A 13,651-nucleotide genomic window follows, 5' to 3' on the forward strand; every position below is an offset into this window, starting at 1 on the left:
TTTAAAAATGCATTTTCACATAAAAATATCTACCAAATACCCTCCATATTGATTGGTCTTGAACACCAAACAAAAAAATTACCGTATTTTTTACTTCAAAATTACTTTTATTATAATTTTTCTAAATGGCTCCCATTTTTGTGGGTATTTATGTAATTACCCCCGTATTTTTAACTTCCAAAATATTTTTATATGAATTTCTAAGAAAGCCGCCCGGGCCCGGCCCATCCTTATTTCGAATTAGAAATTCATCCTGTACGTGAGATCTGACTCCTCCAATTAGTCCGATTCCCCTTGTTGCCCTAAATCGCCCGATAAATCAGTTGAATTCAGCTTTCGATTTCTGGTTCGCTTCTCAAATCCACGATGGGGAAAAATGAGTTCCTGACCCCAAAAGCAATTGCCAACAGAATCAAAGCCAAGGGTTTACAGAAGCTGCGATGGTATTGCCAGATGTGCCAGAAGCAATGCCGGGACGAGAACGGGTTCAAGTGCCACTGTATGAGCGAATCCCACCAGCGCCAGATGGAAGTCTTCGGCCAAAACCCCACCCGAATCGTCGATGGATATTCCGAGGAGTTCGAAACCTCCTTTCTTGAACATATGAAGCGGAGCCACCGATTCAGCCGCATAGCCGCCACTGTAGTGTATAATGAATATATTGCTGACCGCCATCATGTTCATATGAATTCTACACAGTGGGCTACGCTTACCGAGTTTGTCAAGTATTTGGGTAGGACTGGCAAGTGTAAAGTCGATGAAACACCCAAAGGGTGGTTTATTACTTATATAGACCGGGATTCGGAAACACTTTTTAAGGAGAAGATGAAGAATAAGAGGATTAAGACAGACATGGCGGATGAGGAGAAGAAAGAGCGGGAGATTCAGAGGCAAATTGAGCGTGCCGAGCAGCTGATGATGACATCAACAAATCCGAATGAGAATGGGTTGGACCAAGTAGAAACTAAGACAAGAATGTTGGAAAAATTTGAGGGAGACGGTGATAAGAAAATTAAGCTAAGCTTAGGGTCTACAAAAAACGTTGTTGTAAAGGAGAAGGGGGAGAGTTTCAGATTGGTGTTTGATGAAGGGGAGAATGATAATAAGAATGGAAAACGAAGGAGGGAAGACCAAATATCTGGGAAGAATGGGGGTGGAGCATCAGTATTGGATGAAATGATGAGAGAACAAGAGAAAGCGAAAGAGAGGAGTAACAGGAAGGATTATTGGTTGTGGGAGGGGATTATTGTGAAAGTTATGAGTAAGGCCTTAGCGGAAAAGGGGTACTACAAGCAAAAGGGTGTTATACGGAAGGTAATTGATAAGTATGTTGGCGAGATTGAGATGCTTGAGAGTAAGCATGTACTGAGGGTTGATCAGGAGGAGCTTGAGACAGTGATTCCGCAAATTGGAGGCCTTGTGAAGATAGTTAATGGGGCATATCGCGGGTCAAATGCAAGGTTGCTAGCAGTCGATACTGACAATTTTTGCGCCAAGGTGCAGATTGAGAAGGGAATATATGATGGGAGGGTTCTCAAGGCTGTTGAGTATGAAGATATATGTAAGCTAGCCCAGTGACAAGATGAAATCATGGAATGCTTTATCTTCTGCTATCTGGTTAGTATCAGGCCCCCAGTAGAATAAACAAATTACGTGTTCCTCTGTTGCTCACACTGCAAGTGACAGCTTTGGTTTGTATTATGACTGTACTAAAATCTTTTGGGTAAATTTTTTTTCTTCTTCTCTTATTTTTTTCCTATTAATGGTTTGATGAACTTTTACCTACAGTCGCAGTTGATTAATGTATGTTATATCATATTATCTGGTAGATTACATTTGACTTGCTCAGTTATTCATGTTTATTTAATTCCTGATCAGTGGCTTCTGCTGATTCTGGTTGTACTGCATTAGTATGATTAGTGGCTATTATCTTCTTATAAAATTGAGAGATTATGGTTAACTTTTCTGAAAAATTATCATTACTATCCAATATCTATTTGAGTTATCTGATGGACCCTGCCTTGACATGCACTCTTATTAAATTTTGGCTTATAGATCCTTCTATTTAGCCCAGAGCTTGTATTCTTGACTGATGAGATATAACGCCTATTTGAGCCCCATTTTTGGCTAATATTGCATTTTGGTTAACAAATATATGGTTAAAAAAAATAAGGAAAAGTTTTGGGATTGCGTATAATATTATTTTATTAAAAAAATGTGTGGTTGAAAAGAACAGTGAGAAAAATGTATTTTGGAAATAATTGGGATCAAACAAGGGCTTGCCTTTGGTTGAATAATTTTCTCTCTTCTTCCTGAAGTGCTGGATACATATACACCCAGGACCGATAATTCTTCTATGAATGATTGATTCTAAGAAGTCAGGAGGCAGGAACAACTTTTGGTCTGAGGAATGTGATGGATAAATATACAGCTGGGACCAATAATTCTTCTATGAATGATTGATTCTAAGAAGTCAGGAGGCTGGAACAGCTTTCGGTCTGAGACCAATGAATGTAGTGCCAAGACATATTCTGCAAGCAGTAAATAGGCTCCAAAAAGTTGAGGAGACGAAAGCTCCAACTAAAAATTTATTATTCCTTTTAGTTAGGCAGGCTCCATAGTATTACCATCTTGCAGTTATATCGTTACCTTAGGTTTTTTATATTAATATTTTAATTTAATGTGTCACCAGATGCCTACGAGAACTTTTGTAGAGCCTTTCATAGGCATTAGGAGTCACTCGTGGCACCTGCACTTAGTGGTTTGATATACATGCTATGAAAACCTTATGTAATCATGTGATTTTTATGAAAGGTTTTTGCCTCCTCTCTTAATGTATTGTTTCCAATTCATTAAAAGTTGATTTACCAACCAATTAAAAAAGCCTGCGAAGAAGGAACTATGGGAAAACTAGCTCTCAGTATATTGCATGTAACGAGCAGTGTCTCATTTTCCTTTTGGAAATTAGTGCAAGCATATTAGGCCCCTGTTTGACGGCTATTATCGAGAAAAAAATGATGTTTTGAATAGTATTTTTTGGAGAATGTGGGTTTAAAAAGTAGGCAAAAGATTTGGGTTTTCGTGCAAAATATTTTATCGTGTGAATGTGTGGTTGAAAATAGGTATGAGAGTTAATGAGTTTTTGTTTTAAAAGGAGGCAAACAGGGGCTAGAAGAGACCAACAGTGTAGGAGGATTAGACTAAACCGCTGTATGTAAAAGGCTATTGCACGTGGCAAGAAATATATCTCCAAAGAAAGTTTTGAAGGGAGACAAACAAGGGCTAGAAGAGACCACAGTGTAGGATTAGACTAAACTGCTGTATGTAAAAGGCTATTGCATGTGATAAGAAATATCTCCCATTTTCTTTGGAAAGGAACAAAAGCATATTGTAACAGATTACAGATTACAAGGACTAGTCTAAACAGACACAGTGTAGGATTAGACTAAACTGCTGTATGTAAAAGGCTATTGCATGTGATAAGAAATATCTCCCTTTTTCTTTGGAAAGGAACGAAAGCATATTGTAACAGATTACAGATTACAAGGACTAGTCTAAACAGCTGTACTTAAAGGCTATTTACAACTCTATTTGTAGATCATTTCTTGTCCAATATATATTTTTCGGCCAGTAAGGTAACTTGAGTGGGTTCCATGTAATAAGCATATATTATAATACATTAGTTGTTTAGTTAAATGATATTTACTTTATCTCTCCCTCCCTTACTGAAAGTTGTTCTCCATAATGTTCGGTTTCAGTAAATGTGATGAAGCAGCTGTTCTTAATAGCATATTATAGTTGATTTGTTTCAACATTGTACAATGGGATGTGCAAATGTCTTTGTGCATTCATTGATTTCTAAAATAAACAAACTGCCTACAAACTCTCAGTGGCCAGTATGCCATTCTCACACTTCAACTACCGAAAGGGAATCAGATTGAGAGAAAAAGAGATGTAGAATTTTATGGCACACTCTAAAGAAGGAAAATAAAATGTAGGATTATTAACAATATCGTGCTTTGGAAGAGCATCAGTAATAATTTCCTTGATGCTGAGGTACAAAGTACTCTGAGCTTCATCTATACATTGTGCTTTGCCGTTCTTTACTGACTAAGCATAGCCACTTGCTAGTGATTGTGCAATCACGTATGGTCCACTTTTGTGTGTGATTCATGTGTCCTTTATTCAACTTTTCAAAAACTAAGGTTTGTGATTGAAATATCTTGTTGGTTATAAGAATCTTTGTGATAAGTTGGAGGTCTTATGGATTGCATGTATTCATTTAGGAACTCCTGTAATTTGAAAAATGTAATATATCCTCCGATGTGCTGGATGACTAGATTAACTTTTTTTTTTCTTTCTTTTTTAATTTGAGAGGCCTTTTGTTTTGAGTTTGATTTTCACCTAATATGGCTTTGTGGAGTAGGGTTCAAGTTTTTGGTTTACAGTGCAAAACTTGATTTATTTAACTCAATGTATGTACGCTTCATTTCAAAAATCTAGAAACTGAAGAATTTCTTCATCTTGGTTATTTTGGAGCAAAGCAGTCATAAGGAAGGCAACGAGCTATGTCAGCTCAGACGAGCTGCCGCTTGACTCGACTCGAGAAAAGCTTGAGTTGGCCTGGCTCAAGGCTCGATAAAACTAAACTAAGGCCCTGGCCAAGGCCAAAATATGAGAATTTGCCCTAGCATGGGCCGGCCTATGAGGCTTGATGAGCCACACGGTCCAGCCCATAAATGACTTAAAAAGCAGGCAGTTTGCAATTGTAGCTAGGCATGGCAACGAGTTGAGCCGAAGCTCGCGGCACGTATTCAGCCCAGTGGCGAATCCAGGATTTTAATTGAGCACGGGCGGCCGTTGATTGTCGACGGTCGCAATAATAACCAATGCCGTGAGTTGAAATTACTTAGCCCCCGTTTGGCCTCCATTATTTGGATTTATAATGGGGAAATAATGTTTTTCTTAAAAAAATTAAAAATTGATAGTTGTAAAAGAATGAAAAGTTTTCGATTTACGTGTAATATTATTTTATTGAAAATTGTGTGATTGAAAATAGGAAAGAAATTTTTTTAATTTAAATTGATAAGTTTTAAAGGGGGTCAAACTAGGACTTATATCGTAGTTTGAATTATAAGTGTGAGTGTACGTTATCTACCATTGTAATAATGTTTATTGAGTAACAATTTGAAATTTGAAAATTTGTCTAATTATTTACTTTCTTGGTTCGATCCACTAATAATTTCAGTTTAATAGAAAAAAAGTGATTATTTTAATAATCTCACCGTATGGTTGAATTTTATTTTTCTAAAAAGGAGGGTGTATATCATTGGGATAAAAGAATATATAGACTTTTGTTGCTTGCATTGTCAACATCCATTAACTACCATGGTGGTCAAATTGTCCATTATTCTAATGGAGATCACAGGTTCGATTCTTCCCCTTGCACCAATTTTAATGTCTATTTGCTCCAAAATGGTGAAAAATATTATACTAAAATCATTACAAAAGGGAATTGCAACAATTGAGAATCGAACCCTGGACGCCCTTTCACCACTGTGGCGCTCTAACCAGCTGAACAACAAGGAGTTGGCGTGAATTAAGGGAAATCACAGAAATATATCTAAACAAATAAATACTTGGACAGCAAAAAAAATTGAGCTCCGGCGATCTAGCACGGGCGGCCGCGGGGGCTCGCCGGGTGCTGGATCCGCCGCTGATTCAGCCTCAAAAAAGAAATAGCTCAAGCTTTTTTTGCCCGAGGCCAAAATTTTAAGACGTGGCTTGGGCTTCATCGAGCTGAGCCGGCTCACTGGTTTTTTTAATTTTTTTAAAAAAATTCGTGAAATCCTAAATTTTTATTAACAATGTAAATTATGTGCAATTTATACTAATTGTAGATTAAATAAAAGTTACAAATCTCCTTTTTAGGGCTTGGGATCGAATACAACCAATGTAGGTGCTGGCGGAGTTAAAATTGTACATGAATAAAATATTTCGTGTACAATTTCTAAAACACAAATGAATTTAAAGATTACATAATTAAATTAACAAATGAATTTAAAAACTTACAATATCCTATTTTTGAATTTATAGTAACCTTTCGACCATTATATTGGCAACTTTATCTTGAAAACATAATTTGCACACTTTCAGTCCTTCGAGTATACTAGAGCATCTAATATGTCTTCTTTTAGTGTTAATTGTTCATCTGACAAATCAAGAAGTACGATACTCCAGAATATGAAATACAGATCCACTTATTTTCCGAGTCAAATGAAGATTAGAAGAAGACATACTTCTTGATTTGTAAGACGAATGATCAAAACTAAAAGAAGACATATTGGATGCTTTAGTATGCTTGAAGGACTGAGAATGTGCAAAATTACGTTTTTAAGATAAAGTTGATGGTATAATGGTCAAAGAGTTACTATATATCGAAAAATAGGACATTGTAAGTTTTTAAATTTATTTGTTGATTTAATTATATAATCTTTAAATTCATTTGTTTTAAAAAAATTGTACATGAAATATTTTATTCGTATATAATTTTAACTTCGCTTTAATATGCAATTAGTATAAATTGCACAAGGTTTACATTACAATGTAATTTAGAATTTCATGAACTTTTTAAAATTAAAAAAAATTCTTGCTGGAGGTTTTTTTTTCCCAGGGCAGCGCATGAGCCTCGAGTTTTGGCTCGGTTCATTGCCATGCCTAGGAACATTGCTTTCTTCCCCATAATCAGAAGCCAAAGGAAGACAAATTGGAAGTTTGGAGTACTTTTTTCTTCTTGTTAATTGAAACTTGTCCTGGTTTCTCTGGAGTCCAGACTGCTTGTTGACCTAGGTACCTTGTTAGGCCATATTATGGATGTTGGATATGTTGGATAGCCTGCTTCTTCCATGGAAATTTCCACTTTTTTTGTGCCTTTTTCCTTTTTTGGATTTACATATTGTTGCCTCATCCCCGTATCCAGCTTCTGTAACTGCTTTTTTGCATTCTTCTTGCTGCTTCATTTTTCCTTTGGTTGCTGCCATTTCTTTCTCCTTCATGTGCTGTGGCCTTTCCTTATCCTCATTGCCTGCTGGCCTTTTTGTTTTAATTTCAAATGTCAATTGTGCCTGCTGATTCCTTTTGTTTTTAATTTCAAAAGGCTCAATCGAGCAACTACGACAGAGGTTATATAATATCAGCATGAGGGGAAAGCTAAAGCAGACTGGAGCTTGGTGTCCTTTATTTTGCTGATGGAAAGTACAGGGAAAGGAGATTATAGATAGAAAGAAAGAGAAATGAGTTACGAGGATAATGTATCAAGGAAGATGGGATATTTGAACACAAGGTTGAGCTGAGATTAAGTAAGCTTCAAGGGAAAGCTCAAGATGACTGAAATTAGGTGTCCATTATTTTGCAGCCAAAGGGGGTTTGTACCAAATCAGACAGAGGGAAAGGATATTATGGAGACAATGTAAGAAAAGAAATTACAAATATCAAACATGGGAAGCAAGAGAATGTAGCGGGGAAGATGGGATCTCTAAACAAAATGCTGATCATTTCTCCTCAAAGCTGGTTTTGTCACTTGAGAAAGTGGAAAAGTGAAAAGGTGTCAATGCGAGATGGCAAGTCCCCCAAGGAATTATAGCAAGTTGCTGATTTTATCTGTCTATTTACTTTGTTGTGTTGGGGGGTTTTCTACCAAATGAAGTGGGTTGGAGAAGGTGGATTTTTTGAAAAAGCGTAAAACTCACTTTTTATTGCTAAAGAAGGCCTTTTACCCTGGCAAACACAGAAGTCTGTTTCATTTATTTGCCTTGAATATAGTTTCTTCTTTCTCCCTGTTGAATACTATTCATAAGAAAGGATCAAAGAAAGCCTTTGACTTTGCCCTGATACCTGTTTTTGGTTCTAAAATGACCTGCGCTGGGAAAATATGTTACATTTTTAGCATATTAATCTGCCTATGGTGAAAGTGTCTACTAATTATATTTGGTCGGACTACAAATTGTGATCTGAATGTAGCATCCATTTCTAGATTAAATCCTTACTTTTTACGAGATATCTTGTGTGTATCAGTTTATTTTTTATTTATTTTTTTAAACATACTATTTGCTAAGTTTGCTAAATTGGATGAAAAAGAGACTCAGTGCATGGATGTCACGAGTCCATTGACATAGGCTTAGGCCTATTTCGTAAGTGAGGGGAACCAGCTGGATACCAACCTAGAGTGGAGCTCAGCGGAAAGAGATAAGAGAGAAATAGTATTTTTGAACAGAGTCCTCAATAAAATGACACTCTCTCCTTGCTGTGCCGTGCTGTTTTGACATAATTCCAATTTTACTTGAATTACCCTCTCCTGTATAATCTTCTCAAGTCCATTGTGAATTCTAGCTACTGTTCTTTTGGTAATGCAGTATTATTTTTCTTCCATACAGATGCTAAAGTTTCGTTAGGACAAAGGATAAGCGTTGGGTGAAATATAGGTAATGTATTTTATTTTGTGAATAAATGATGATCTAAATAGTTGGAGGGAGATGTGTGGAACAGTTTAGTTAGATATTTTGAGACTGTTGGCCTTGTTCAGGAATATGGTTTTATTTTTTATTTTTATGAATTCTGAATATGGATGGCAGCAAGCTATGAATCAACAATGTTTTCTGCCTTCGGAATTCTATCATGGATGGGAGAATCAATGGCTCAAATTTGGCTGGAACGAATAATGTATCATTATAACTTTTTCTTCGCTATGTAATTTTTACTACAACACGTCACGAAGAAAACAGAAGAGTAGATTATTCAAGTTTTGTGCTGTTCTCTCATCGGTAATGCTGCTTCTGTAGATTACCCGCCACGAAATTATAGACTATTGAAGATCTGAATTTTTTGCACGATGTAGCCTGAAGTTCAATCCCTTTTTTAATTGTGTTATTGAAGGTTTATGCTTCCATGTCAAGTGTTCATTACGATGCTTAATGTTATAGTCAGTTGGTGGGTAATTAACACAAAACGTCCCTATCTTTCGATTTTTTGTGGAAAACGTTTTTACCTTTCATTTTTTGGCAGATTACACTCTCACCTTTACCTTTTTTTGCGCAAAACGTCTTTCTGTCAACTCCACGTTAAAATCTTCATTAAATCAAATGGTAATTAGCACAAAAGATTCATACCTTTCAATATTATTATGTAAAACGTCCATACATTTTATTTTTTTGGCAAAATTAGCACAAAATGTTTCTATCTTTTAATATTATTGTGCAAAACGTTCACACCTTTTATTTTTTAGCATTTTCATCCCTATCTTTCACTTTTCATTGCGCAAAAGGTCATTTTCATTTTTTTTTTTGATAAATGATGATTTTACCTTCATATTCAAATAAAACAAAAAGAAAAGATGAATTAGCACTGCAACCACAATCCTTAAATTTTTAAAAAATTACAAAGAAATAATAAATTCTCAACCACCACCACCACTTTCACAACCTATCAAGCTGCCAACTATAAATTCACATAATACCACCTTTTGGCCACCATGTCCACTGGACTCCACCACCGTAAATGTGGTTGTTTCGAACAAATTGGTGACAAATACTATGGAGGAGGATATTAGGGAGAGAGAGGCGAGGCTGTTGGTGGTGGAGTCCGATAGGTGTTGTGGCTGAAAGGTGGTACTATATGGATCTGTAGATGGTAGCTTGGTGGGGTTGTAAAAGTGGCAGTAGTGGAGAATTTAGGATTAATCTGTAATATTTTGAAAGATTTAGGACTATGATTACAATTATTTATTTATTTTTCTTTTCTTTTTGTTTTATTTGAATAGGAGGGTGAAATCTTCATTTTATTGAAAAAATGGATGAAAATGACATTTTGTGCAATGAAAAGTGGAAGGTGGGGGTGAACATGCTAAAAAATAAAAAGTATGGACGTTTTGCATAATAGCGTATGGACGTTTTGCATAATAGCATTGACAAGTAGGGATCTTTTATGTTAATTATGCCAAAAAATAAAAAAATATGGACGTTTTGCACAATAATATTGAATGGTATGGACCTTTTATGTTAATTACCCTTTGATTTAACGGAGCATTTTAACGGAGAGTTGACAAAAGAACGTTTTGCTAAAAACAAAAGGTAAAGATGTGGGTGTAATCCGCCAAAAAACGAAAGGTAGGAACGTTTTCCACAAAAAACATCAAGGTAGAGACATTTTGTGCTAATTACCTGTCAGTTGATATTTCCGAGTAAATCTGGGTTTTGTTACATTTGATACTTTAGCAAGTTAGATGACTCTCGTAAAATAGAGTAATTAGTAAAAAAAATCTTAACCTTTCAATGTTATTGTACAAAACGTTCATATATTTTATTTTTCCTCCTACATTCACCTTTCATTGTAAATATTATCACCTTCATCTAATTTTTCAATAAAAAAAATGTAAAATAACAAATAGACCCTCATTAAAAAAAAAAAAAGAAAAAAAAAAGGAAAGAAAACTAAAGAACAAATTGCAACCACAGTTTTCAACTTTTTGAAAAAATACAAATGAGTCTAAATAAATATATTAAAAGGGTAATTAGCATAAAATGTATATACATTTCATTTTTATTTTTACCTTTTTTTTTATTTTTAATTATTTATTTGAAATTTATTTGTAATTTTTTTAAAAAAAAATTGGGAGCAGTGAACCAGTGATTTGTTCTTTATTATTGTTTCATTTAAATAGCAGGGAGTCATTTTGTACAATAATATTAAAAATATGGACGTTTTGTATTAATTATTCTTTTAATAATTTATTTGGAATTATTTGCACTTTTTAAAATGTTTGGAAATATGATTGCAATTTATTCTTTAAATTTTTTTTTTTGGTTTTATTTAGATAGGATTGTATATTTGTTATTTTACATTTTTATTGAAAAATTGTGTGAAAATGATAATTTTGCATTGAAAGGTGAAAATGTCAAAAGAAGCAGGGAAGTGTTGTGTTAATTACCCTGTAAAATAATATTATGCTTATCACTTTATTGCTTGTTTGGTTAGGGAAAAGATGTTTGGACGGGGCCTACGCCTATCCAAACAGACTTGAATTAACTTCACACGTTAATATTAAATCTTAATTTTTTAAATACTGAAAAAATTATTCATAAATTCTGAAATTTCGACTTATTTTAGTTTACGAGTTAATTAAAATATTTGTTGAAAAATGATGTTATATGAAATTTTATTTCAAAATATTTTAGTTTTCATATAAACACAAGTATTTTTGTCATTTTATATTTTTGTCAAAATATATAATTATTTAATGATATTATTTTATCAAGCATAAATTTTCAAGAAAAGGACTTAGTAATGTTACATCAAATTAATTAATTATAGTATGAATATGAATGTAATTTAATTTATGTCAAGGTGGTAGGGTGTCGGGTAGTTTATCGGTGCAATTGGTTCGCTCATCTACCCCAACCAGACGCCATTAATTGCTTATTCATGCGTCAGTTTACTTCCTCACCTGCATATAAATCGCATCTCCTAGCCAAATCCAACTCCATTTATTTAATACTGAGCAGATCTTGAACAGAAAAAGATTGGGTTTCTCTTCTATCTTGAAAGAAAGATGAAGGTCGTAGTCACGACTCGTAGCGGCAGAGAACTGATAAAGGATGGCATTGAGCTCAGTGATTCTGTGAGTTTCTTTCTCCCCCCCCCCCCCCCCCCCCCCCCCCCCCCCCCCCCCCCCCCCCCCTCCCCCCCCCTCGCGGATTAGTCCTATTTGTTTATTCATTGGAGTTCAAAACTTGATTTTGGATATGTGTTTGATGTTTGTATTAATGTCTTAAAGAAGAACATGGGCATGGTTCTGATTGTGCTTTGGTTTTATTTTCTAGGCTACTGTGGCTGATCTGCAGGAAGCAATTCACAAACGAAGTAGGTTATTACCACCTTCTATTTTAAGATTTTTCTTGAAGGCTGCGTCTCATATGCTGAATTTTCTTTCTTGTTTGTAAAATTTACTCAAGGTAGTTGTTGGGAAAATGTGTGTGACTTCACAGTAGCAATGCACAGTAGCAATGATGAGAGAATGCTCTTATGATTTATGGAATTTCATGAATGGAAAATTCTAAATGTGCAAATTTTTGTTACAAATTGACTTGGTGACTGATCACTCCATGAATTATAAAACTGTAAATCAAAGTGTACCCACATCAGTATATACCACTGTGTTTATACATTTTATTTGAACACAGCACTATTTCTTTTTCGAATCCCTTTATTTCTTTTAAAAAAAAAAAAAGAGCGTTCTTTTTGCTCATTTATCATGTAACTTCTAAAAGATCATTCCAGTCAATCTTTAAGTCATTAGTCTTCAATATATTAGCTAATGTTCCTTTTATCCATAGAGCTCAAAGGATTTAAATTCTTTGACAATTTCTATCCAATAAAATAATATATGAGTTTTAACCTGATGTCGGTTAGGTTTAAACAAGGTATTTGCTAGGAATGTTTATTTGGAAATGTGATTCACTGATCATTTTTGTGGTGTGGTATATTTTATTCAATTTAAGGCATGAATAATAATTTTAAACTGCGAGACAATTGTAAGTGAACTAGACTCACTTTCTTTTTACTTCTGGTCTTTAATATTTGGCTCTGATGTATGTTCTTTGTTGATTGAAGTGCATACTCTGTGTTGTTTTGTGGAGGAATGGTATCACTAGAGGAAGATTGTTCACACCTGTGATTAAAGCTCTATGTAATTCTTTGTTAATGGTAGCATCCTCAAATTTAGTTATCCCTTCACTTGCTAGTATAATACACAGAGAGGAACAGGATTCTCACTGTAAAATTTCATGCACTTTAAATAGATTAAAAACCTGAGAAATCAGAAGAATAAATGAAATAAAACCTCTGGATGTCAATAAGAACTCTCAAATAGTGCCTACATTTGTAAACTAATGGCTAAAGAGATATAAATGGATTGGAAGTACTTGTGTAATTAGTTCAAAAGATTGGAGATGAAAAGTTCAAATTCTAAGAACCAGTCAGATGCCCATGATCTTTTCAGTGCTTCTTTTTGATCCATAAATATAAAGTAATGCTTTTGATAAAAATTTGTCTTCAAAGCAAATATGTTCTTTGAAGTTTATCCAATAAGCCTTCAGACACTCAAAAGCAAGTGCTCTCTTTGAGTTGTGGGTGAGGCAATTCTTTGAAAGACAAGAATCAAATAATTTTCTGTGGAAACAAAATATCTCTTATTTCCCCTTCGAATATCTGTTATCATCAAGATTGATGCAGTCGTGTAGAAATGATTAGAAAATTCTCTTCTATAAACTGCTCTTTCTTAGTAAATATTTTATTTCCTCTGGTCTTTCTTAAATACCGACCTTCATTTCACATTGTTTAACACATTTTGCATGCATAGGCTTGTCAGTATCAGCAAATGAAATTTGTGCGTTTGAAGTTAGCAATAGAAAATTGAGAGTAAGTCACATATGCATATATAAAGCCATTTTAAACTATCTGACTCTGTGAGGAAAAGTGGAGGGTAGATTTTATATTTCATATTTGAAATTGTTGGGCTGATTTGCAAATTTTAATTGACTTTGTACCAAGACGGGGTGTGGTAGAATTTTGGGGGGGGGGGGGGGGGGGATTTTCTTCT

At 34.6% G+C, this 13,651-nt stretch overlaps 2 protein-coding genes across 4 annotated transcripts in view; both read left to right on the top strand.

The window, feature by feature from the left end:
* The first annotated feature begins 237 nt into the window (after positions 1 to 237).
* On the top strand, positions 238 to 8,861 carry LOC111406018 (KIN17-like protein). Of its 3 annotated transcripts, none has more exons than XR_002704916.1 (3): positions 238 to 1,617; positions 8,433 to 8,480; positions 8,631 to 8,861. XR_002704916.1 is itself a non-coding variant. In XM_023035183.1 (2 exons), the coding sequence occupies exon 1, from the start codon at positions 367 to 369 to the stop codon at positions 1,576 to 1,578; it is 1,212 nt and encodes a 403-aa protein (XP_022890951.1). In that variant the 5' UTR covers positions 238 to 366; the 3' UTR covers positions 1,579 to 1,617; positions 7,157 to 8,038. The 3 variants fall into 3 exon arrangements, 1 of the variants encoding a protein (XP_022890951.1); XR_002704917.1 differs by lacking the exons at positions 8,433 to 8,480; positions 8,631 to 8,861 and adding exons at positions 3,155 to 4,056; positions 7,157 to 8,038; XM_023035183.1 differs by lacking the exons at positions 8,433 to 8,480; positions 8,631 to 8,861 and adding an exon at positions 7,157 to 8,038.
* Positions 8,862 to 11,375: 2,514 nt separating this feature from the next.
* Positions 11,376 to 13,651, top strand: part of LOC111406020 (very-long-chain enoyl-CoA reductase-like) — a 4,796-nt gene continuing 2,520 nt past the window's right edge. The window contains exons 1-2 of the mRNA XM_023035185.1: positions 11,376 to 11,671; positions 11,874 to 11,913. Coding sequence (XP_022890953.1) covers positions 11,603 to 11,671; positions 11,874 to 11,913 — 109 coding nt within the window. The 5' untranslated portion in view covers positions 11,376 to 11,602. The remainder of the gene's footprint in view (positions 11,672 to 11,873; positions 11,914 to 13,651) is intronic.

The sequence above is a fragment of the Olea europaea genome, chromosome 12 (assembly GCF_002742605.1).
Source record: "Olea europaea var. sylvestris chromosome 12, O_europaea_v1, whole genome shotgun sequence".
NCBI lineage: Eukaryota > Viridiplantae > Streptophyta > Magnoliopsida > Lamiales > Oleaceae > Olea > Olea europaea.

What these genes read in the sequence shown, in the direction of transcription:
- LOC111406018 (XM_023035183.1), top strand. Translation starts at nt 367, where the DNA reads ATGGGGAAAAATGAGTTCCTGACCCCAAAAGCAATTGCCAACAGAATC.